General features: G+C 48.6%; 1 protein-coding gene across 3 annotated transcripts in view; it reads right to left on the bottom strand.

The window, feature by feature from the left end:
- CAMKK2 (calcium/calmodulin dependent protein kinase kinase 2) overlaps positions 1–27,312 on the bottom strand; it is a 158,682-nt gene that overhangs the window by 77,868 nt on the left and 53,502 nt on the right. For 2 of the 3 annotated variants that reach the window (XM_075323581.1, XM_075323563.1), the window contains exons 2-3: positions 13,465–14,022; positions 8,175–8,222 (exon numbers count right to left, since the gene is read on the bottom strand). In XM_075323581.1, coding sequence (XP_075179696.1) covers positions 8,175–8,222; positions 13,465–13,977 — 561 coding nt within the window. In that variant the 5' untranslated portion in view covers positions 13,978–14,022. Of the gene's footprint in view, positions 1–8,174; positions 8,223–13,464; positions 14,023–25,414; positions 25,471–27,312 lie in introns of all 3 variants that reach the window. The other variant, XM_075323571.1, reaches the window with a different exon arrangement.

The following is a 27,312-nucleotide window of genomic DNA, read 5'->3' as shown; positions in this document are numbered from 1 at the left end:
AGGGTAAACATCGGGTAACCAAGGTGGTTACCCGATATTTACCTTCGTTACCAGCCTCCGCAGCTCTCACTCTGCCAGTGCCGGCTCCCTGCTCTCTGCACATGTAGCTGCAGTACACACGGGGTTAATTAACCCAATGTGTACTGTAGCTAGGAGTGCAGGGAGCCAGCGCTAAGCAGTGTGCGCCGCTCTCTGCACATGTACAGTAGCTGCAGTACACATCGGGTTAATTAACCCGATGTGTACTGTAGCTAGGAGAGCAGGGAGCCAGCGCTAAGCGGTGTGCGCGGCTCCTGCTCTCTGCACATGTAGCTGCAGTACACATCGGGTAATTAACCCGATGTGTACTGTAGGTAGGAGAGCAGGGAGCCAGCGTTAAGCAGTGTGCGCGGCTCCCTGCTCTCTGCACATGTAGCGACGCTATGATCGCTGCTGCGTCGCTGTGTTTGACAGCTAAGCAGTGATCATAACAGCGACTTACTAGGTCGCTGTTACGTCACAGAAAATGGTGACGTAACAGCAACGTCGTTATCGCTGTCGCTATGTGTGAACCCAGCCTAAGAGCAGCCTGGTAATTGGTATACAGTGGAACCTTGGTTTACGAGTAACTTGGTGTGCGAGTATTTCGCTATACGAGCAAAGCTTGCTGTAAATTTGTAACTCCGTTTACGAGCAAATACTCACCGCTCACACTTTCGGTTCCGTACTTTCACCGTGCTCTGACCCGCTCTTGGAGTCCGCACAAACACACAAAGATACACAAACACAGAAAAATACGCACGCACACACACATTATGTTCACCTTACCTTCCGTTCCCTCGCCGGCCTCCTTGTTCTTGTAGTTAAAGATGTATATCGGTAACCATCGCGACGATGGAGGATCTTCCGCTGTCAGACGCTTCTCAAAGGCAGCGCGCTGACCAATGAGAGGCAAGCGTCTCATGCCTATGACATCAGCGCTCTGGCAGTGTAAGCTCCGATATCGGTCGCGATGGTTACCCGATACACATCCTGTACCGGTGAACTACAACAACCGGGAGGCCGGCGATGGAACGGAAGGTAAGGTGAGCATAATGTGTGTGTGCGTGCATGTTTGTGTGTGTTTGTGCATGTTTGTAATGGCAAGGGACCAGGATGGGACATTGAACAAGTTGTGGGACGAATTGTCTGAGCTTGCATTATTTCTTTTCCTATGGGAAATTTTGCTTTGCTAGTCGAGTAACTTGGTTAACAAGCACAGTCCCAGAACGGATTGTTCTCGTTAACCAAAGGTTCCACTGTATTTGTACACTGTTTAAAATCATAATCTGGAGCAAATTCTAAGAATTATATCATTCAATAAGCAGAGGATATTCTGTGCATATAATTACAGAATATCCTATTAATAACCAGGTTTAAATAGGAGGCAAAATTTAAAGTTAACAATTAACATCCCATCTTCTATATGTATCTCTCAGGGGGACACATTTAGAGAGCAGCTCAGTAGGGGGTCAGGATGAGAGCCTATCTAGTGGGTCCAAACAGCATAAAATAATTCTAAGGTGTCGGTCCTAGTGGCTTCAATGCGTTCATAAATCATTATATTATTTAATCTTCTTTTGACTAAAGATAAAGAAAGAATTGATGTTTTCCATTGCGCAGCTATGTGAATTTGTGAAGCCATAGTAATAAAATGTAGTAAATTAAAGATTTTATTAATATGTCCGGATGCTCTGTCTCCAAACATTATAAAGCCCGCTTTACACGCTACAATATATCTTACGATGTGTCGGCGGGGTCACGTCGTAAGTGACGCACATCTGGCATCGTAAGGTACATTGTAGTGTGTGACAGGTACGTGCGATTGCGATTGAACGTTAAACCGTTCATCGCATACACGTCGTTGAATCCTGACGAATTGCACGTCAGGTTGTTCAATGTTCCCGAAGCAGCACACTTCGCAGTGTGTGACACCCCGGGAACATTGAACAGATCTTACCTGCGTCCCGCGGCTCCAGCCGGCAATGCGGAAGGAAAGAGGTGGGCGGGATGTTTACATCCCACTCATCTCCACCCCTCCGCTTCTATTGGCCGGCTGCCGCGTGACGTCGCTGTGATGCCAAACGACCCTCTCACTCCAGGAAGTGGACGTTTGCCGCCCACAGAGGTCGTATGGGCGGGTAAGTACGTGTGACGGGGGTTAATCGTTTGTGCGGCACATTCAACAAACTGAACGTGCCGCACATACGATGGGGGCGGTTACGATCGCATACGATATCGTATGCGAAATCGTAACATGTAAAGCAGGCTTTACAGTGCTTTAACTAACAATAATTATAGTGAATAAAAGGTGCAATTGTAGAGATTTGCTGAATGGTTTTAAGAGAGTCTATTTCTGTAGGAAAAGCCTAAAATTGATGCATAGTGTTTAAAGGGGTATTCCCATCTCCATTTATTATTTATAAATTATTTATAAATAATACATTTAATAAAGCAGTATGCGTGTATAGAGAGATAAACCCACAATTAATATTCTTTGTTTCCTACCCTTTCAGTAAATTAGAAATATAGATATGAGGTCTGCGTTAACAGATATAAAATAATAGCGCCATCTCCCATCGTTCTTAAAACTGCCAGGTGAATCAATCTAAAGATAAAACTAAAACAAAGAAGAACAGCCCCATTGTCCCTTTTACAAATTCATGTAGAACACTGGTCCTTTATCTTTCTGTATGGTGCATGCTTTATTATACTTTTAGTATACTATTTTTCCTTATTGTAGGGTGTGAACAAATATACACACCCTTGATAATGACATAATAATATCAGAACATTACACTAACTACACTTTTACTAACCCACCTAGTTTGCACACATAGATGCTATGATATGGTATAAGTATAATGTAGACAGCAGGCTTTCTGGAATTTTATGATGTACTGAATACTTTAGAAATCCACAAAAGAAATAGAATATGCAAGCTCTCTTGACTAGTAAGGTTTTATTTTGTAAAATTCTTGAATTTCCCATAATATAAAACATCTCTTCATAGAACTCCATGAATCCCTCCATTATCCCTTCTAAAAATTTCTATAAATTGACAACTGGGTGTTACAAGTTGGAGGCGTGTCCCTACATGCTTTATCACTGTCCAATCACAGCAAACAGACTGAGTGGGGACAAGCTCTTGTGAGATTGAGATGGGCAATAGTAACACCAAGTTGTCGGTGTATTCCTAAATTTGTAGTAGGAATAATAGAGGAATGGCAAAAGAATAGATATTCCCCTTTAAAAATGTAGCCCCTAGAGCTGATCTCATGAACTGATGCTTCCAATATTCACTTTTAGGAGTTGAATTTTAAAGGGAATACGTCAGGTTTTTTCTATGTAAGCTGAGGACAGTATGATGTAAGGGTTAAAAAACAAACAACAATTATGCCTCTTATTTGTGTGTGTGCTATTGTTTACTTAAACTAATGGCTTCATTACCCGGTGATTAACATTGCTAGGTCTAGCTGGCGGCTGCTTGGCAGTCCGGGGCACGCCCCCTACTGTGATTGACACCTCACAGTCAATGCACAATCTCTATAGAGAGCCTGGTGTGGGTGGGTACAGCTCCCTGGGCTCAGCTACATGCATCAAACGCAATTCCTTGATTGTGTGAGAACGGCTGCACCAGTAATCTATGTGATACACTGCTGGATTCAGAATCTCCTTGTCCACATTGTGTTGCTGTCAGATGAGGTAGCAAAAAACCTGCTGACAGATTCCCTTTAGTAAATATGGTCGTCCATGAGGGTTTTACCCTAAACAACCCTAGTAACAATTATGAGAGTTTTGTCATCTCATAATCTGATCGTTACTTCCTGAGTTGTGCTGGTATCTGCTATGTCTTGTGCTACAGAAAAAAAGTAAAAACATGCCACAAACCACATTTTGCAATAAAAAAATAAAAAAATAAATAATTATATATATATATATATATATATATATACACACACACACACACACACACAGTGCCTACAAGTAGTATTCAACCCCCTGCAGATTTAGCAGGTTTACACATTCGGAATTAACTTGGCATTGTGACATTTGGACTGTAGATCAGCCTGGAAGTGTGAAATGCACTGCAGCAAAAAAGAATGTCATTTCTTTTTTTTTTTTTTTAAATTGTGAAAAGTTTATTCAGAGGGTCATTTATTATTCAACCCCTCAAACCACAAGAATTCTGTTTGGTTCCCCTAAAGTATTAAGAAGTATTTCAGGCCCAAAGAACAATGAGCTTCACATGTTTGGATTAATTATCTCTTTTTCCAGCCTTTTCTGACTAATTAAGACCCTCCCCAAACTTGTGAACAGCACTCATACTTGGTCAACATGGGAAAGACAAAAGGAGCATTCCAAGGCCATCAGAGACAAGATCGTGGAGGGTCACAAGGCTGGCAAGGGGTACAAAACCCTTTCCAAGGAGTTGAGCCTACCTGTTTCCACTGTTGGGAGCATCATCCGGAAGTGGAAGGCTTATGGAACTACTGTTAGCCTTCCACGGCCTGGACAGCCTTTGAAAGTTTCCACCCGTGCCGAGGCCAGGCTTGTCCGAAGAGTCAAGGCTAACCCAAGGACAACAAGGAAGGAGCTCTGGGAAGATCTCATGGCAGTGGGGACATTGGTTTCAGTCAATACCATAAGTAACGTACTCCACCGCAATGGTCTCCGTTCCAGACGAGCCCGTAAGGTACCTTTACATTCAAAGCGTCATGTCAAGGCTCGTCTACAGTTTGCTCATGATCACTTGGAGGACTCTGAGACAGACTGGTTCAAGGTTCTCTGGTCTGATGAGACCAAGATCGAGATCTTTGGTGCCAACCACACACGTGACGTTTGAAGACTGGATGGCACTGCATACGACCCCAAGAATACCATCCCTACAGTCAAGCATGGTGGTGGCAGCATCATGCTGTGGGGCTGTTTCTCAGCCAAGGGGCCTGGCCATCTGGTCCGCATCCATGGGAAGATGGATAGCACGGCCTACCTGGAGATTTTGGCCAAGAACCTCCGTTCCTCCATCAAGGATCTTAAGATGGGTCGTCATTTCATCTTCCAACAAGACAACAACCCAAACCACACAGCCAAGAAAACCAAGGCCTGGTTGAAGAGGGAAAAAATCAAGGTGTTGCAGTGGCCTAGTCAGTCTCCTGACCTTAACCCAATTGAAAACTTGTGGAAGGAGCTCAAGATTAAAGTCCACATGAGACACCCAAAGAACCTAGATAACTTGGAGAAGATCTGCATGGAGCAGTGGGCCAAGATAACTCCAGAGACCTGTGCCGGCCTGATCAGGTCTTATAAAAGATGATTATTAGCTGTAATTGCAAACAAGGGTTATTCCACAAAATATTAAACCTAGGGGTTGAATAATAATTGACCCACACTTTTATGTTGAAAATTTATTAAAACTTAACTGAGCAACATAACTTGTTGGTTTGTAAGATTTATGCATCTGTTAATAAATCCTGCTCTTGTTTGAAGTTTGCAGGCTCTAACTTATTTGCATGTTATCAAACCTGCTAAATCTGCAGGGGGTTGAAGACTACTTGTAGGCACTGTATATATATCTATATATATAATTGCCTTATTCTGTCTGTCTGTCTGTCTTGCTCCAAAATTGTGTCCCGGGACATGTCCTTACGGTGACAAACAGCGGATTGGCTGCTGGCCTCGCCATGGCCCCGCCCCCCTGCACGGATTGGCCGCTCGCCTCGCCTCGGCTCCTCCCCCCGCACGGATTGGCCGCTCGCCTCGCATCCGCCCCCCCTCGCACGGATTGGCCATGTCCTTACGGTGACAAACAACGGATTGGCCGCTGGGCTCGCCATGGCCCCGCCCCCCCGCACGGATTGGCCGCTCGGCTTCACGGATTTGACATGGCCCCGCCCCCCCCGCACGGATTGGCCGCTTGGCTTCATGGATTCGCCATGGCCCCGCCCCCCCGCACGGATTGGCTGCTCGCCTCGGCTCCTCCCCCCGCACGGATTGGCTGCTCTCCTCGGCCAGGCTCCGCCCCCCCCCGCACGGATTGGCCGATCGCCTAGGCTCCGCCCCCCACACGAGGTGAGCGCATCAAGGTCCTGCAGGGGCGGAACGCGCACACGCACGCACGCACACATGCGCACACACACACACGATCGCATCCACATACTCACAACATCCCGTAATATCGCTTGTTTCTCGGCGGCGATACTGTGCAGTGATCTTCAAGGACCTGCCGGAGGATCACATGGCCGGAAGTATGTGGTATCTCCGGATGTTGTGATTGTGTCAGCGCGTGTATGCGATCGGATGTGTGTGTGTGTGTGTGAGTGTATGCGATCGGATGTGTGTGTGAGTGTGTGAGTGTATGCGATCGGATCTGTGAGTGTCGGCAGAAGAGCACGGCGTGCAGCACAGCTGCTGGGACCGGCCACCGGTGGGCACAGGGAGAAGTGGGGTGTGTGTGAGTGTATGCGATCAGATGTGTGCGTGTTTAATGTCTGATGTGTGACTGTGGAGCACGATGGGGAATGCGCATCATGGGGGATGGAGCACGATGGGGAGTGCGCAGCATGGGGGATGGAGCACGATGGGGAGTGCGCAGCATGGGGGATGGAGCACGATGGGGAGTGCGCAGCATGGGAGATGGAGCACGTTTGGGAGTGCGCAGCATGGGGATGGAGCACGATGGGGGGTGCGCAGCATGGGGGATGGAGCACGATGGGGGGTGCGCAGCATGGGGGATGGAGCACGATGGGGGGTGCGCAGCATGGGGGATGGAGCACGATGGGGGGTGCGCAGCATGGGGGATGGAGCACGATGGGGAGTGCGCAGCATGGGAGATGGAGCACGATGGGGGGTGCGCAGCATGGGGGATGGAGCACGATGGGGGGTGCGCAGCATGGGGGATGGAGCACGATGGGGAGTGCGCAGCATAGGGGATGGAGCACGATGGGGAGTGCGCAGCATAGGGGATGGAGCACGATGGGGAGTGCGCAGCATATGGGATGGAGCACAATGGGGGGTGCGCAGCATGGGGGATGGAGCACGATGGGGAGTGCGCAGCATAGGGGATGGAGCACGATGGGGGGTGCGCAGCATGGGGGATGGAGCACGATGGGGAGTGCGCAGCATGGGGGATGGAGCACGATGTGGAGTGCGCAGCATGGGGGATGGAGCACGATGGGGGGTGCGCAGCATGGGGGATGGAGCACGATGGGGAGTGCGCAGCATGGGGATGGAGCACGATGGGGAGTGCGCAGCATGGGGGATGGAGCACGATGGGGGGTGCGCAGCATGGGGGATGGAGCACGATGGGAAGTGCGCAGCATGGGGATGGAGCACGATGGGGAGTGCGCAGCATGGGGGATAGAGCACGATGGGGGGTGCGCAGCATGGGGGATGGAGCACGATGGGGAATGCGCAGCATGGGGGATGGAGCACAATGGGGAGGGGGGATGGAGCACAATGGGGAGTGGGGATGGAGCACGATGGGGGGTGCACAGCATGGGGGATGGAGCATGATGGGGGGTGCGCAGCATGGGGGATGGAGCACGATGGGGGGTGCACATCTCCCCCCAAAACACACACACACACACACACTGCCACACACGCACTGCACAACACACCACACACACACTGGGAACCACAAACACTGCCCTACACAGACACCCACACACACAACGCCGCACACACACAACACCCAACACACAAACACCGCGGCACACACAAATATACGCACATACTGCGCAACACACATACACAATGATACAGACACACAGCGCTCTACAAACAACGCAACACACAAACACCGCTCTCACCCCCCGCCACACCCAGACAACACCCAGAACATGTACAGCCCCTACACAAACACTTGCTAACTACAGACAACAACATCTATATATATATATAACAAAAATCATACATTAACTACACAATACGTAAATTCTAGAATACCCGATGCGTAGAATATATATATATAAAGTAAATTAAACTTTTTTTCCAGCAAAAGATAACTGGGCATTTCTTGGCACAAAGATAAGCACCTTGGACAAAACCTCTCTCATAACCTGTGGCTGCGGGCCTCATTATTGCAGCATTTCAAGATCTTACAACCTAGATATAAAGAACACCGATCACTGAGAATGATGGTCAGAGTCACTCACCTTACCAATCTCATCTTTCAGCTTATACTGGTTGAGCTGCACACAATCCTTTTTAAAATATGGAGAAAAAATATATTATTACAACAGGTACAGAAACAGGCAATAGCTCATGATTTTATTTGTTTGCATCACCCTTTATAAGGGCTTATGTTTGGAAAAGGCTGGTACTGTGCAGAATTATTTCCAATCTATTAGAGTATGACGGTACACAATGAACATAAACTAAAATTAAAGACTTGGTTGACAAATGTGATTGAAGTGTACCTTATTAAGAGGTGCAGTTTCCCTCCAATCCCATTTTTTCCTTTAACTTGGTTTCTTGAGATCACAGCTTGAAAAGGATCCGTCACTTAAAGCAAATTGACTCAAATATCTTATATCTAAATCTTTATGGTTCAAGGATTCATTTGTCTGCTTTTTGTGAATATGAAAGATATGTACAATGATAGTATCATAATATACATATCGTATACAATGTTACGTTTTCCACACATTGTAAACAATTTTTCAATTTTTCTCTATGTTTGTACCGTATAGATCTTTGTTTTCTGACGAAGGCCCAAGGTTAGGGCCGAAACGTTAGATTTGTGCACCAATAGACCTGACCTTTGCACCAATAAAGACAAGCAGATTGAATTCTAAGTTTTTCTTTCGTCTTCTTTTTCTACGTTTTTTGTGTGCCCGAGTTATTTTTTGCAATTCTTTACTCTAAAAGGACCTGCGGCATGTAACCATGTAATTGAGGACCTGCCAAATACAAACCAATGAATATAGGAAGCCGGAGCATGTGAATATCTAAGTACAAGATGATTGGCTGATAAAGACATATGATTGTTCTATGGACTTATTACTGGGAGTTGGTTGCTATGGTGATGCGATTGTGTTACTGGATGATATAGAATGAGGTATACTGCTATCTTAATCTCTATTATATGTGTATTATTTGATGTAGTTCCCCTAGATGGGATCTGAAGATGTTGCAATGTATTTGATTATGATATTTGTATATTTAATGTCTATTTTTTGTATTTATGGACTTTTGTATAAGCATATGATTGGATGGTGTTTTGTGGGGGTGGCCTCTATGGTGATTGGCAATAGCTGCAGCTGCTGACCCCTATATCTATGGGACCTGTTTTGAGATATGTATGTGTGATGTCCCAGAGGCTCAGTCGCCACAGGGAATTGCATCTGGTTTAAGTTGTAATTCTCTCCCAGTTTAGAAGAGGTTAATCACTGGTTTCTGCACTAACACAGAACATCCATCTAGCATGAATCACCACACACAGGAAACCAGGCTTGGAAATGCCCTAGCACTGCTGAGTCATTCCTGAGGTGGGGGCTGCTCTCAATGAGTAAGAAAGACAAGCAGTTTCACTTTAAGGCTATGTGCGCAGTACATGCTGAAATTTCTGCAGCAATTTGGCAGCACATGTGCGCTGAAAATCGCTGCAGAAACACTGCTTAATGGATGCAGTGTGTTTGCAGCATAGATCCCGATTTCATGCGCTCGGGACGCTGCCTCTCCCATAGACCGAGTGGGAGCAGCATCCAAAGCGCACGAAAAAAGTGACATGCTGCATTTTTAAACTTTTTCAAATTATTGACACTCAAATCGCTGCGTTCAAAAAAGCATCGTGCGCACGGATTATGCACAATCTTCATAGATTGTGCAGGGGACGCAGGACGAATGCATTTGCACTGCAGTGCTAGACGCAGCGTAAATGCATGAAATTACCCTACATGCGCACATAGCCTTAGTCAGAGAACAGCTCAGGAGAGAACAGAGCAGACAGCCTTGAGAGCAGCATCTAGCAAGCTGGCCCTGGGACAGGAGTTAGATAGAGATAGTCCCAGGGCCAGGGCCACAACACCGCACCGAGTCTGCAGGAGTGAGACTGAAAGAGGGCGAGAGACCGAGGCAGCCGGTGGAGATGTTGGGACAAGAGGAGACATGCTAGCTGAGGTCGAGCCTAACCATTCACACAATGCCAGCTCATTCGGGGTGCAGGACCCTCGGTTGGGGGAACCTTCACGGACTCCAAATCTGCAGGGGATGGGGATTTCATGTCCCATCGTCCACTACCCACTTCCCGGAGCACAGTGACATATAGGATCTGGGGTCAAGGCTACGGTCGAACCCCATGGCGAAGACACGCATCACCTGCATATGGGACGGCACACTTAAAACCAAAAGCGGGGTTCCCCAAATTGCTTCAAGCTACGGGGGAACCGTGTGATGGTGCAAGGAGGAAGGTCTCACACATTTCCACAGACACTGGAGTCCATCCATGGCGGCGGAGAGCGCCACTTCCGGGGCACCTTAAGAACTGTGAGTAAACGGTACTTTGAACTGCAGCCCCCTGTGTCGTCCTTGTCATTGCCGGCACCACCGCCCTGCGCTTCGACGCCATCAGTCGTTCCCATCCTCCCTGGGGCTCGCTCCACCCGTGGGGAGCTGGACTATTATAGCTGCGATAAAATCAGCCCTGGAGGAGAGCAACATCTCGCAGCGGCGGCTAATTCCTGGCCGCACATCACGGGTGGTGCTGCAAAGCATCCTTCATCCCCCATCCAACAACGCTCCTGGGAGAGAAGAAGTCACAGGAGGGGTCGGTGGCCGAGATCCCCAGTCACCATTGCTACCGGTGACGCTCCCCAGGGACGCTTCCCCCTCCTTCCAACCCCCTCTACACCGGAAAACCTTGCACCCGCCTGTTTGTCTTTTCATGTAGCCGACGGGGCCACGGAACCGAGTCAGGCCAGTCACAGCAGCAACCCCAAATACCACTGGCCCTATGACGAGTAACCCTCTTAGGCCCCGTGGGACGCTACATATGCTTGAAGAAGACTACTGCGCCGGTTGAAACATCGCATATGGAATAAAGATATTTCTTCACTGAATCAGCCAGGAGGAGCTGTCCTTTTCTATATTTGTTGTGCCACTATTCCAAGAGGACCCCTTGGTTGGACGTGTCTCTCCAGTTACTATTAGTAACATTTCCAATAAGGAAGGTGCTGTGAGTAACTTCTATTGACATTATTAATAACGCACCGCTTTCTGATACAATGTGTGAATCAAGATAAAATCCCACTCACTATAATGTAATATCCAGCTGCCCTAGTTTGCCCAAAATTAATAATATTGCTTAAAATATGTTTTCAGGATTTCTTTAGTATAACACTGGTGATGGAATTATTATCAAGGGATCAGAAATTGCCACCAGTTCTTTCACTTGTGAAATATTAAAAGAAATTCTGGAAACATGATCTATTGGCAAAACCTTGAGTACTGGAGTTTGGGAAACACGGATCTGGAGAAACCCCAAACATGGGAACTGTCATCTAAGTGCTCATTCATCCAACTATTTCTGCTCTCTCCCGAACACAGATGGACGCTCGGCTTGGACAACCAATCATGTTTCTTCAAAAGGGAATTGGAAGAAATTAGGACATAATAGGGCCTATAACTCAGATAAGGCTAAGTTCACATTTCCGTTGATTTGTATCAGTCACATGCGTCGCTTGACGCATGTGACTGATGCGCTGTTCAACGCTGTACAACGGATGACAAAGAACAGAATTCTTTGTCGGATTCCGTTGTGTGCGGGGGGCGGAGTTCGGGGGCAGAGCCGAGCGGGGGGCGGGGCCAGGCGCTGAGGATGTGAGTGGAAGTGCTGCGGTCTGCATGGCTGGGGACAGGTGAGTGTATGTGTGAGTGAGTGAGTGTGTGTGTATGTGCATGTATGTATGTATGTATGTATGTATGTATGTGTGTGCACATGCAAAGTGCGGGAGGGGGCGGAGCCGAGCGGGGGGCGGGGCCAGGCGCTGAGGATGTCAGTAGAAGTGCTGCGGTCTGCATGGCTGGGGACAGGTGAGTGTATGTGTGAGTGAGTGTGTGTATGTGCATGTATGTATGTATGTATGTGTGTGTGTGTGCACATGCAAAGTGCGGGAGGGGGCGGAGCCGAGCAGGGGGCGGGGCCAGACGAGGGTGTCAGTGCTTGTCTGCATGGCTGAGGACAGGTGTGTGTGTGTGTACATACATGTGCGGAGTGCGGGAAGGGGCGGGGCCGAGCGGGGAAGTGTCGGCCTCCCTGCACACGTAACCAGCCTAAATATCGGGTAACAGCAAAGCACCCGATGTTTACCTTGGTTACCCGATATTTACCTTGGTTACGGGCCTACCGCTGGCTCCTTGCACCGTAACCAGGGTAAATATCGGGTAACCAACCAAAGCTGGTGACGTGTGCAGGGAGCCAGAGAGCATGCGCAGCGAAATCCGACGGATCTCGCTGCTCAAAAAACGTTACATGCTGCGTTCCCCCCGCCCGGCGGTCAGTCGTTCCACGACTGATCAGTCGGGCGGAGGATGCAACGCAGCATCATCAGTCACAATCCGCTGCTCATACAAGTCTATGGGAGCAGCGGAATCCGCTAAACGGATTCCGCTGTTTACAAGAGCAGCGGATTGTGACTGATAGATTTTAGCGGAAATGTGAACTTAGCCTAAGGTGATAATGATGCCATCCGGAAATAGGAAGTTCACAAGGGCTCTCATCCGGCTACCATGGAGTACCAATATGGCTGTTGGATCGAGGACCTGTGAATCGTTTGCTCAGCTCTAATAATCAAGAAAATTGACAGATTCAGCCAACTTTAATGTAATGTATAGAGACAATATCACACTTTAATAGGCTTGTTGGTCAAGGTTGAAGGGGAACCTGTCATCAAGATAGTAGACCTCTTACTAAAGGAATGTGTGAAAAGGCCCTTTAATGATGATTACATACAGACCATGTAGTATTTTATTTGAAAATTGTAGAGAAATCAAGCCTTAAAGTTCTAATTGCAAGCAGAAGTTGTTGCATCTCTCCCTAATTCCCCACCTGACGCCAGCCTTCAGTAACCTGCCATCCCTCACAGAGTTTTCAGCAGCACTACCAATGCCCTAAGTCATGTTATCAGATGGGGTAGCGAAAGATATTGCAGGAGAAGGGCTATTAATCGGCGCATGCGCTGCACGATCTGATGAGACAACTGCAGACACCAATGGCACCTGCGCAAAATTTCTGGCAGAAATGGCTGGCTACTGCCTTTGAAATACTGTTACGGAATACTACAATAAAGGTATGGATATAATCATTGGGGGGGCTTTATGCACATGCCTCTAGTTAAGGACCTAATATCTTGATGAAAGGTTCCCTTTAAAAAAAAAAAATTCCACAAGATTATATGCTGTAGAAGTCTTATATTTCAGAAAACGGACTTAGGCCAAAATGCATACCTGAAAACCTGTAATGGAAACCCGATTTGATTCAATTGTTGGCCTTCGTGGCAAACGAGGAGAAGACTGCGGTGAAGTCACGGGAGAATACGGAAGAGAAGGGTAAATATATCGTCCATTTACATCTGCATTATCATTTGGAGACTGAGCAGATGGAGAACGTTCTTGTAGTGAAAGTTTTCTATTTGTCATGTGGAGTTTACCTCTTTGATCTTTTACAATCCCTTCCATGCTATCCGTTATATATCTACTTTCAGTAAGTCTATGAAAATCAGGTAGTTCCCTGCAATTCTCCTCAGGTTCTTCCACTTGCTTCCCAGTTTGTCCATTCTGGCCATGGTCCCGCTCAGAGATGCTGGATTCATATTCAGTGACCACGATAACAGATTCCATCCCTATGTCTAAACTCAGTGCTGAGAAACTACAGACAATATGAGGCTGACTTGATGTTTCATGGTCATCTTGCAGGATGGACCTCTCAGAAGAAGCCCTCTTGGACACACATGATGACATGATTACCACACGTCATGCACTCCCTTAATGCGCTCCCATTGGAACCTAGAAGCAAACAGAAAAAATGTGAAGAAAAAACTGCAACAATGGAAAGTTCAAATTTAGTCATTGTTTGCAGAGTGTCAACAAGTACAAACCTCACATTTCAAAAGTACAATAAATGTGTGTACATTCGATGTTGTATGTGAAGAAAATTTCAACATATTATGGAAATTCCTTCAAATTCAGACTGCAGTCCCACCACTTGAGACTCCGACCAGGCTTAAGAGCCACTCTGGAGAGCCCATTTGGAGAGCCTATCCATGTGTCATCTAAGGACTGACTGTTTATTTACTGTTTAATGGGTACAAAAAGCTTGTATTTTAGGTTTTTGCATAAGAGAAAAATGGATGAAACCCAAGAGCAGTGAAATACAAAAAAACCCTGCAATTCCATGATTGTTCTTTGGGTTTTTTATGTTCACTTTTGCACCCTGAGCTGACATTTTTTTACTGATACCATTTTTGAGTAGATGCGATGTTTTGATTACCTCTTATTGCAATGTTGCGGTGGCCCAAAAAAAAAATCTACCGTAATTCTGGCATTTTTAAATTTATTTTTTTTCATTACAAGTTTACCAATTTTTATTTTGATAGATCAGACAATTCTGAACACAACAAAACCAAATATGTATATTTTATAATTATTGTATTTTCAATGTGGTAAAAGGGGGATTATTTGAACTTTTTTTTATTTTTTCATATTTGTAAAAAAACTTTTTTTCAACTTTTTATTGTATTTATTAGTCCCCTTAGGAGACTTGAAGCTGCGATCATCCGATCGCTTGTGCTGTACAAAGCCGTGTATCGGCACTGTTCCGTACAGCACAAATACGGTCTTCCTATTCACAGAAGTTCGACATGACAGACACATGGGTCATCAGCGGACCCTCGGCTGCCATGATAACCAATCAGTGTGCTCCCTGCCGGCAACTGTTAAATCCTACTGTCAAGAGATTGACTTAGACCCCTTTGACACATCCGTTTTTTGCCATCAGTCACAATCCGTCGAAATGCGACTCTCTCTCGTCAATTTGCCCCTTTGGGTTATGTAATTTTTTTTTATATACCTTTGCATCATACCTATTGGATTTTAAATAACAAGTTTTTGTAATAAAGCCATCAAATTTTAACCGAGAATTTGGAGCTGGATTTTCTCCTCTTTCATGCTGCTTATCCACACCAGACAGGGTGTCTCCGTGCTCCATGGAGAGGAAGCCCAGGCACAGGTGAGCTGGCTATCCATATACTAGTTAGAGGCACATGAAGGCTGATCAGATCTGCCGACATGTGCAGGGAAAGACGCGGGCTTGGTGTGCGAACCCGCATCAAAGCAAGGAACACAACCTTTGCCATAAATACAGACCCATCTAGGATTCACAAAATGATCAATTTTAAAGAGGCTGGCCACTACGTTTACATTGATGGCTTATCCTTAGGATTTGTCGTCAAAGGCTGATCTGCCAGTGTCTGACACCCTGCACCTCCACCAATCAGCTGTTATTGGTCCAAACAGCAGCAGCAGGCAGTCGAAAATGCTCAGTTCCGGAGCTCCACGCCTACTTATAACAGCCGCGGCCAGGTACTGCACATCCGACTCCTACTGATTTGAATGGGAGGCGAATGTACAGTAACCAGCCGCTATCAGAAGATGGGGAGCTCCGGAACTGAGCATTTCCAGCTGCCTGCTGCAGCCACCGGGAACGAGAACAGCTGATCGGAGGGGTGCGGGGTGTCGGACCTCGGCTAATCAGACATTGATAATCTATGCTAAGAATAGGCCATAAATGCTGAAGTAATAACCAACCTCTTTAACAATCAGGAATTAACACCATATTTCCCTGACCAAGCAGCACCCAAGCTCTCAAAAAATGAAACCGGACTGCTGCGTTGCTGCAAGAAAATGTGCCCCAGCGTCCTGCGATTGGACTGGAAGCAGAGAAAATGGGTAACGGCCTTGATGTTATAGGCCCATGACTGGACAAGTTAGTAAAGGTTAATTTTTAATTTCACAAAAATTTTCCTGCCAGATTTCTTAAATAGTCAGACTATCCCTTTGACGATCAGCATACGCCCTGATACTCAGGAGTGTATAAAAATGAGTTCATATGAGTGGGAGGATGCTGTTAGGGCCAGATGGACGGGTAGACCCTGGAGGTGGATCCACTGGGCTGAACTCCCGGATGAGGGAAAGGAGTCCGGCAGCCGGAGCACTGTAGGTAGCAGGACAGTCCGTGCACTGGGAGAATACGGAGAAGTCCCTGGGACCACGAGGTCACTGATGGTGGTCCGGGTGACGGATCTCAGGTTCGGAAGCCGTGATGGTGTCAGGCGGGGTCCGGAACCGTTGGAGCGAGATGACGGGTCACCGCAGGGATCCGAGATGGTACGGACTGTCAGGATGGCAGATGGGCAGCGTTCGGGGTTCGAGGTACCGCAGGACCGGATGGCGATGCAGGATCGGCTCTAGAAGATAGAGAGGTAAGTATCTCACAAAACACAAGGAGACCTGACTCCTAGCTTGGGAAAACACGAAGATCAGGCCCCGCCCCCTTGGACAATAACCCCTTTATACCCTGTACCTGTTCTGCATCATTTCCTGTTAATGGACGCTGGCCCTTTAAGAAAGGGTCAGTGACCGCGCGCGTGCCCTAATGCGCATGCGCGCGGCCCGGGTGCCAGAAGCCAGGGAAGGAAGCTGAGAGGAGGACGCAGGGGAGCCGGCCAGGACCTGGGAAGCCGTCGGACGCCGGGATCGGAGACCAGGGGGCCTGGGAAGGACGGGCACCGGAGGCTGTAGAGCGGGGAGCGTGGCAGGTGAGCCGGGGAGCGGAGCTGAGGACCCGGGGAGCGGAGCAGAGGACCCGGGGAGGGGAGCCGAGGACCCGGGGAGCGTGACAGTACCCCCCCCCCCACGCCCCCCTCCCCGCAACCGGGACATGAAGGCACGGATCAGAGGAGTGCCCACGTTCTCCCTGGGCTCCCAGGACCTATCCTCAGGACCATACCCCTCCCAGTCCACCAGGAAGAACTGTCGACCCCGTACGGTCTTCATGGCCACGATATCCCTTACCGCATAGATGTCGTCATCGGCAATAGGTGGAGGAGCCGGACTGGCAGCAGCGGAGAAGGGACCAAGGACAACCGGCTTGAGCAGGGAGATGTGGAATGAGTTGGGTATCCTCATCGTGGCCGGGAGCTGTAGCTTGTAGGAGACCTCATTGATCTTGTTGAGGACTTTAAACGGCCCGATGTAGCGAGGACTCAGCTTGTATGATGGTATCTTCAAGCGGACGTACTTGGAAGCAAGCCAGACGAGATCTCCAGGAGAGAAACACGGAGGGTCCAGACGTCTCTTGTCTGCGTGTCGTTTCATCCGTAGGGAAGCACGCCCAAGGGACGCCTTGACAGAGTCCCAAATGGTTGCAAAGTCACGGGCTACAGTATCAGCAGCAGGGACATCCGAAGAAGGGGATACCGGCAATGGGACGGAGGGCTGGAGTCCGTAAACGACATGGAAGGGAGAGCTGGAGGACGACTCACTGATGTGGTGATTATGGGAGAATTCTGCCCAAGGAAGAAGCGTGGACCAATCGTCATGATGGGCGTTCACGTAGTGACGTAAGAAAGATGTCAATATTTGATTGATCCTCTCCACTTGGCCATTAGACTGAGGATGGTAGGCAGATGAAAAGTCTAGAGTCACTCCCAGATGTTTGCAGAGAGCCCTCCAGAAGCGGGAGGTAAACTGAGTTCCTCTGTCGGACACGATGTGTGATGGGAAGCCATGCAAGCGGAAGATGTGATGTATATAGGCGTCCGCGAGTTCCTGAGCAGAGGGCAATCCAGCCATAGGAACGAAATGGGCCATTTTAGAGAATCGATCCACCACGACCCATATGACTGTGTGTCCGGAGGACAATGGCAAGTCCGTAATAAAGTCCATCGCTATGTGTTGCCAGGGAACTGAGGGTATGGGCAGAGGCAGAAGACGGCCGTATGGCAGGTGTTTGGGTGTCTTGTTCCTGGCACAGGAGGAGCAGGCAGAGACAAAAGAGGCGACGTCCGTGCGCAGGGATGGCCACCAGTAATGACGTACAATAGCGCTCCATGTTTTCTTCTGACCTGCATGACCGGCTGTTTTCGAGGCATGACCCCAGTGTAACACTTTTTGCCTGTCTGTCTCAGAGACATAGGTCTTCCCGGGCGGTATCTGGGCCAGGGTGACAGGAGTCACCGGAATGATCTTGCTTGGACAGATGATGGGTTGAGATGTCTCTTCCTCCTGTTCCATGGGCACGAAAGACCTAGACAAGGCATCAGCGCGTACATTCTTGTTTGCGGGTCGGAAATTAAGCTGGAAGTCGAACCGGGCAAAGAACAAGGACCACCTGGCTTGCCGTGGGTTCAGTCGCTGAGCAGTCCGCAGGTATTCCAGGTTTTTGTGGTCCGTGTAAACAATGACAGGGTACACTGCTCCTTCCAGAAGATAGCGCCATTCCTCCAGAGCCAGTTTGACCGCCAATAGCTCTCGGTCACCGATGGTGTAATTGCGTTCAGGCGTGGAGAAGCTCTTGGAGAAGAAACCGCACGTCACCATCTTCCCGGAGGAGGACTTCTGCATGAGCACTGCTCCGGCTCCCGAGGAGGAGGCATCCACCTCCAAGGTGAACTGGCGGTTTAACTCTGGACGGTGGAGTACAGGAGAGGAGGCAAAGGCTCGCTTTAGAGCGCCAAACGCGGCGTCGGCCGCAGGTGACCAGTCCTTTGGATTAGCCCCCTTCTTGGTCAAGGCGGAGAGAGGAGCAGTCAGAGCCGAGAAGTGAGGAATGAACTGGCGGTAATAGTTAGCGAATCCCAGAAAGCGTTGGATTGCCTTCAGTCCAGAAGGAGGAGGCCAGTTGAGAATGGAGGAGACCTTCTTGGGATCCATCTGCAGTCCGGTATCGGTGATGAGGTACCCCAGGAAGGGGAGAGAAGACTGTTCGAAGACGCACTTCTCGTACTTGGCGTACAGACGATTCTCTCTAAGTCGTTGTAGAACCAGTTGCACGTTCTCTCGGTGGGTCTGGAGGTCCGGAGAGAAGACAAGGATGTCGTCCAGATATACCACCACACAGACGTAGAGAAGGTCCCGAAACACATCGTTCACTAATTCTTGGAAGACAGCTGGTGCATTACACAGGCCGAAGGGCATCACGCAGTATTCGTAGTGCCCATCGCGAGTGTTGAACGCGGTCTTCCATTCATCCCCTGAGCGGATACGGACCAGGTTGTAGGCACCCCGAAGATCCAACTTGGTGAACACACGAGCTCCTCTGAGCCGATCAAACAATTCGGGGATGAGCGGCAGGGGGTACTTGTTTTTCACGGTGATCAGGTTCAATCCCCGGTAGTCTATACATGGGCGTAGGTCACCCTCTTTCTTCTTTACGAAGAAGAAGCCTGCTCCAGCAGGAGAGGAGGATCTCCGGATGAATCCCTTAGCCAGGCTCTCTGTGATGTACGTAGACATGGCCCTTGTTTCGGCTGGAGAGAGTGGATATATCCGTCCTCGAGGTGGTGTAGTTCCCGGGAGCAGGTCAATGGCACAATCGTAAGGACGATGTGGTGGAAGTACTTCGGACTCCTTCTTGTCAAAGACGTCCACGAAGGACCAATAGGCTGAGGGCAGTCCCGGTAGGGACTCGGGAACCGGAGGTCGCCGGATGGGTTGTATGGTCTTCAGACACCTCTCATGGCAAGAAGACCCCCATCGAGTAATATCGCCAGTGCCCCAGCTGACTGAAGGCTCGTGTGTCCGCAACCAGGGAAGGCCCAGCAGAATTTGATGTGACATATGTGGGAGGACGTAGAGAGCGATGTTCTCGGTGTGCAGAGCACCGATACGCAGTTCAAGCGGCTTGGTGATCCAGGAGATGGTGTCAGAGAGAGGTCTCCCATCCACAGAGGCAATCACGAGGGGCTTGTCGAGTGGAGTAACAGGCACCCGGTACTTGTCCACCGTGGCCTGCTGGATGAAGTTGCCTGCTGCCCCAGAATCGAGGTACGCCTCAGCCGTAAACCGCGTCTCTCCCGTTGTTACTTGCACAGTCCATGTAACTGGGTCTGAGAGAGTCCCAGCACCTAGGGTGGCCTCTCCTACCAACCCTAGGCTTTGGAGTTTCCCGGCCTCTCTGGACAGGCGCGTAGCAGGTGTGTGCCCTCTCCGCAGTAAAAGCAGAGACCCTTGGCGAGCCGCTCTGCTCGACGTTGTTCAGACTGTCGCACACGGTCGATCTGCATGGGCTCATGGACGGAGACACCAGAGGCCGTTGACTGGAGTACGGCGGGCTTCCGTGGAGGAGAGGAATGCCGTACCGGACGTCTCTCACGGGATATCTCTTTGGACCGCTCCTGAAAGCGTATGTCCACTCGAGTCGCTAGGGTAATCAGGGCGTCCAGGGTGGACGGTACATCACGTCCAGCCAGCTCATCTTTGATTCGACCCGATAGTCCTTCCCAGAAGGCGGCGGTTAGGGCCTCGTTATTCCACCCGAGTTCTGACGCCAAGGTGCGGAAACGGATGGCGTATTGACCCGTCAGTGTTCCCTGACGTAACCGGAGAAGTGATGACGCAGACGCGGAGGCGCGTCCGGGTTCGTCAAAGGTGCTGCGAAAGGCCTGCAGGAACTCCTGGAGGTTCTTGGTCATAGGTTCCTCCTTCTCCCACAAGGGGTTCATCCACGCCAGTGCCTCGCCCTCTAGGTGAGACATGATGAAGGCGACCTTGGCTTGGTCGGAGGCAAACAAATGCGGCAGCTGCGTGAAATGGAGGGAGCATTGGTTTATAAACCCCCTGCAGGTCTTGGGATCTCCGGCGTACCGGGGTGGTGAGGCCAAACGCAGTCTGGAAGCATCCGAAGAGGCAGCCACGGGAGCGGGGGTCGTGGCTTGACTAGTGGAGGCTCGGGATGTTGAAGACGTGACTGCCGCCTGTAGCGTGGTCAGGCGGGTGTCCACAGAAGTCATAAAGTTCAGCATGCGGGTCTGAACTTCACGCTGGCGTTGGAGTTCCTCATGCAAGGCCGCTAGTGCTTCGGCGGGATCCATGGCCTGATCTTACTGTTAGGGCCAGATGGACGGGTAGACCCTGGAGGTGGATCCACTGGGCTGAACTCCCGGATGAGGGAAAGGAGTCCGGCAGCCGGAGCACTGTAGGTAGCAGGACAGTCCGTGCACTGGGAGAATACGGAGAAGTCCCTGGGACCACGAGGTCACTGATGGTGGTCCGGGTGACGGATCTCAGGTTCGGAAGCCGTGATGGTGTCAGGCGGGGTCCGGAACCGTTGGAGCGAGATGACGGGTCACCGCAGGGATCCGAGATGGTACGGACTGTCAGGATGGCAGATGGGCAGCGTTCGGGGTTCGAGGTACCGCAGGACCGGATGGCGATGCAGGATCGGCTCTAGAAGATAGAGAGGTAAGTATCTCACAAAACACAAGGAGACCTGACTCCTAGCTTGGGAAAACACGAAGATCAGGCCCCGCCCCCTTGGACAATAACCCCTTTATACCCTGTACCTGTTCTGCATCATTTCCTGTTAATGGACGCTGGCCCTTTAAGAAAGGGTCAGTGACCGCGCGCGTGCCCTAATGCGCATGCGCGCGGCCCGGGTGCCAGAAGCCAGGGAAGGAAGCTGAGAGGAGGACGCAGGGGAGCCGGCCAGGACCTGGGAAGCCGTCGGACGCCGGGATCGGAGACCAGGGGGCCTGGGAAGGACGGGCACCGGAGGCTGGAGAGCGGGGAGCGTGGCAGGTGAGCCGGGGAGCGGAGCTGAGGACCCGGGGAGCGGAGCAGAGGACCCGGGGAGGGGAGCCGAGGACCCGGGGAGCGTGACAGATGCTACTCGGAATATCCGCATACCCTGCTGATTACACAGAGATGCCGAACATTACAGCCGTTAAGACATGAAAGTTTATTTTATGAATTTTAATAATGTATTTAAATGCTCTCAATTAGGCCGATTTTCTTTAATTGTGGATCAATTTAATGTTCTCTTTAAGTGACATTGTGAGGAAAAGAACAATCTGTTTGGAATCTTTGAGAAGCTTTTTATTTCCCACCAGGTACGATAATATTTTATGCAAATACATTCTGCATGAATATCAATTAAGAAGAAAATCATTCTGATGCATGAAGACAACGTTAGCGCACCTAGCAGCTTTGAAGTGTTAATTAGTACCATAGAAACTGAAGTCGTAAGCTCCGCGGAGCACCACACGTACCTCACTCACCAGCGCATACATAATAAGAAAAGGTCCACAACGAGCACAGCCAACAGCAGAACGCAAGCTCTTCTGCATGATGGTTTGGCTTGTTTCTAGTGTTTCTATATTCTCAAGGCATGAATATATAGCCCTGATCCAGAATGTATAATCCCCCACAATCCACCTTCTACTGTGTTCATTGGGAGATCGGTAATGCCGTTCATGTAACCGCAGATTCACTCTCAGCTTTATAAAATAGCAATATGTTTAGAGAATAAGTAATCCGGTGTAATCACACATCGGGCTCCAAATCCACTGTGTAGAGTGAATAGCTGAAATTTGGCTGTCTACAGCCATGAGTAGGGAAGCCTAAGCTAAGCTCACTGTATAAGGCTACGTTCCCATCAGTGTTTGCTGTTTTGATGCTACCGAATTTCTGCACCTTACTTGCATTTTTTATTGCGTTTTTGATGCATCTTTTGTCTGTTTAGTGTGTCATGCTTTAAATAAAGCTGCTTTTTTTAAAAAAAACTTCCTGGTATTGACATTCTTAGGTGCAGATTACGTGCATTTTTGATAAGTTTCTGCTGCAGAAACGCACTAGAAATGCATGTGCGTCTTTTAGCTGCGGATCTCCACATCTAATGCAAGTCTATGGGGAAATTATGCACAGAAAACTCAGTGTACCTGCAAGACAAATTGACAAGCTGCAGATTGGTAAAACTCAACGCAGGCGAATTTACGCAGTGTAAAAAGAAGCAGAGTGGGAATGACATTTCTATAAATCTCATCCACTTTGCTTGTACTGTAAAATGCTATGCATTTGAAGCAGAAAAAAATACGCACCATCGAAAGCTAATCTTGGGCACATACCCTAATAGTATGTGACGTTCCAGAAGCACAGTCTCTGCTACATTTCATCACTTCTGCCTCCAGAACTGTTGCACATTGGTAGTATGAGACTAAAGGGGGCTTTACACGCAACGGCATCACTAACGAGATGTCGTTGGGGTCACGGAATTCGCACATCCGGCCTCGTTAGCAATGTTGTTGCGTGTGAAACGTACGAACGACCACTAACGATCAAAATTACTCACCTAATCGTTGATACGTCGTTCTAATCCCAAATATCGTTGCTGTTGCAGGACGCAGGTTGCTCGTCCTTCCTGAGGCAGCACACATCGCTACGTGTGACACCCCAGGAATGACGAACAACACCGTACCCGAGTCCTCCGGCAACGAGGTGGGCGTCACTTTCTATTGGCTGCTCTCCACCCCTCCGCTTCTATTGGACGGCTGCCGTGTGATGTCACTTTGACACCACACGAATCGCCCCCTTAGAAAGGAGGCGGTTCGCCGACCACAGCGACGTCGCTAGGCAGGTAAGTATGTGTAACGGGTCCTACCAATGTTGTGCGCCATGGGCATCGATTTGCCCATGACGCACAACCAACGGGTAGGGGGGTGCTATCACCAGCGAGATCGCTAGCGATGTTGTTGCGTGTAAAGCAGCCTTAACGATTTTGACAACACACAGTAACATGCACAGCACAAAACAAGCGTGGAGCAAGCACTTGATTCAGCTTGAAGAGTTCACAATGCAGAGCAAAAAATCTGAAGTGTCACTGAAGCAGGAGGTTGGGTAGAGAAGTGAAGAGGAGTCATAGACTACGGGTTCATCAATATTCTCCAAAGCACTTACACTCTAAATCAAATTAAAAAACAACAAAAAAAAAACAAACCGTGCTGCAATGTAGTAATGGAGTATCATTGCAACCCTTGGACACTGTCTCGCCATGCACTTGGATTACCTATGAAATTGTTGTAGACAGGTTCCCTCTGAGTGTTTGCCATTATTGCCCAAATCTTCATAACCTCATAGCTTTATCGACAGGTTAGTGTTATCCTGCATAACCACAGCTAGAACCTGCACAGTCAATTCAGTAATACAAGGTGGGGAGCAAAAAACAGGAACGGACCTCCCTTGTTTCTTGTGTGGTTTGTACAAGATAATGCTTATGGTGGTCTATTCGCTTCAAACATGAGCCCTGATTTTGTTTTGGATGCAATGCTAGAGATTGGTCTGGAGACTACAATGCTAGAGATTGGTCTGGAGACTACATAGGAAACACCATGAAGAGGCCTTTATTAGGGAAGGTGAAAATGTCCCATGAGCAGTTGTTCAACATATTACTTGTGCTACTACGAGTTACCTGCATGGCAAAACCTGCTACCATAGCCTACAGCATCTCAGAACTTGACAACCAATTTCATCCAGATGTGCTCGATGGGAGACAAGTGCAAAGGAAGCTGTCAACAGTGGATCGTCAGTTGTACATCACCAGTGAGGCGCGCCTTAGCAGGTCTTTGATCCCGTTGTGCAGGAGATCTCCAGCACCGTATGGGTGAGGAAGAGACATCATCCACTTCCATCCAGCTAGAAAAGGTGGTGCTGATCCAAATCTAGTTTCGGACCAGTCCACACAATTTACGTGCAGTGCGGGACATATATAAAAGACTTTTTCAAAGGTGTGTATCTGTGAGGATATAAAAGGGGTTGTAGGATCCCCATTCACATGATCTTAAAAGGTGAAGGGCATGGTGTATAACCCAAGAAACTGGTGACTGGTTCTCTTTAAAGGCAGAGTTCTCATCCCAAGGCATAGCATTTCGATGCGAGCACTTCCTTACACTAGTGAGTGGCTGGCGGGGTACTGATCACTCTGGGTAGTGAGTGTGAGTCACAGTGTCCTGTACAGTATAAATAATGAGGTATCAAGTCCCCCTTTTATTGGCCCACATAAATAATTGCCTTATGTCATGCGTGAACCACTCGGTGACAGTATTTCGGTTACAAACTGACCTAGTACATGCCAAGGCATCTTTTATACACAGACAAACAGTACTCAGGAAACATTTTTCGCTATGTGTGGAGAAATGCTGCAACGGAAAAATGCTTTAAAAAAAGAATCGTTAATAGTTCATTTTTATGAATTAAGAAATGGGCAAAGTGAATGAGGGAAAAAAATTTAAAATCAATTTAATCAATATTTTGTGTCAACACCTTATGCCTTCAGAACAGCATTAATTATATCAATTCTTCAAGGTACACTTGCATATAAAGAGCCTTGCAAAAGTATTCAGCTTACCGTATATGCCGGCGTATAAGACGACTGGGCGTATAAGACGACCCCCAACTTCTGCCCTAAAAATATAGAATTTGGGATATACTCACTGTATAAGACTACCCCGCTCCCAAATGAAAAAAAGTCTGCTTTGATTGCAACATGTTAATTTTAATTCCGCGAGAGCCGTACAATATGTTTTTAAAGGGCCATTGACAGATCAATCGCTCCAATGTTCACTTAGTACAGCAAGGAATGCTCCTCCCTGCTGTATAAAGCCACAACTGGACTGAAACAATGGTACTACACTCTGCTACAAACAGACACACACAACTCTGCTACAAACAGACAAACACACACAACTCTGCTACAAACAAACACACACAACTCTGCTACAAACAGACAAACACACACAACTCTGCTACATACAGACAAACACACACAACTCTGCTACATACAGACAAACACACACAACTCTGCTACATACAGACAAACACACACACACAACTCTGCTACATACAGACAAACACATACAACTCTACTACATACAGACAAACACATACAACTCTGCTACATACAGACAAACACATACAACTCTGCTACATACAGACAAACACATACAACTCTGCTACATACAGACAAACACACACAACTCTGCTACATACAGACAAACACATACAACTCTGCTACATACAGACAAACACATACAACTCTGCTACATACAGACAAATACACACAACTCTGCTACAAACAAACACACACAACTCTGCTACAAACAGACAAACACACACAACTCTGCTACATACAGACAAACACACACAACTCTGCTACATACAGACAAACACACACAACTCTGCTACATACAGACAAACACACACACACAACTCTGCTACATACAGACAAACACATACAACTCTACTACATACAGACAAACACATACAACTCTGCTACATACAGACAAACACATACAACTCTGCTACATACAGACAAACACATACAACTCTGCTACATACAGACAAACACACACAACTCTGCTACATACAGACAAACACATACAACTCTGCTACATACAGACAAACACATACAACTCTGCTACATACAGACAAATACACACAACTCTGCTGCTCTGTGGGGCCTGCACCCGCGGCTCGGCGGGTACAGCACCCGCGGCATCGGCGGGGGGGGGATTGGCAGGGCATACATCTGGGGGGTTAGAAGCAGCTCACCGGGGCCCATAATGGGGAGGCGGGGAGGGCATTTACCCAATTAGGTCACGGTGGAGAGGGGGCCCACACAGCGCCGGACAGAAGCTCGCCTCCTTCATCTGTGGGACTGAGAAGGCGGTAGCTCCGCCCACAGATGAAATTCAAAACAGGATGTCTGCGCGCCTTAAAGTGACGGCGCCGCAGATTGCTGCCGAGGACTGCGGTCCCCGGAACTCGGCCGGGGGCAGCAGAACTATAAAGGCGAGTGGGCCCCGGCCAAGGGACAGGAGAACTGACGAGGCCGAGTGGGCCCCCCCGGCTCTCCAGGGCCCCGGCATTTGCCCATAGACAGGTAGGAGCCCTGTCTGCGAGCCAGATACGGCCATCAAAAGAGCCATATCTGGCTCGCGAGCCATAGGTTCCCGACCCCTGCTGTATGATATATACCGTATTTTTCGCTTTATAAGACGCACCTGATTATAAGACGCACCCCCAAATTTGGTGAAGGAAAAGAGAATTTTTTTTTTTTAATGTTAAATGGGGTCCATCTTATAATGCCAGTGTCCCTCTAACAAATCATATAGGGTATATGTCCCTCATAGCCCCCCATCCTAAAATTAGCCCCCTTAATCTGGATATGGCCCCCTTATATTGCATATAGCCCCCTTTTGATGGCACACGTTCCCCTGTGCTGCCTATGGTCCCCTATGGATTGCA

The sequence above is a fragment of the Anomaloglossus baeobatrachus genome, chromosome 1 (assembly GCF_048569485.1).
Source record: "Anomaloglossus baeobatrachus isolate aAnoBae1 chromosome 1, aAnoBae1.hap1, whole genome shotgun sequence".
In the NCBI taxonomy this organism is placed as follows: domain Eukaryota; kingdom Metazoa; phylum Chordata; class Amphibia; order Anura; family Aromobatidae; genus Anomaloglossus; species Anomaloglossus baeobatrachus.
This window is presented reverse-complemented; position numbering and strand designations above follow the sequence as displayed.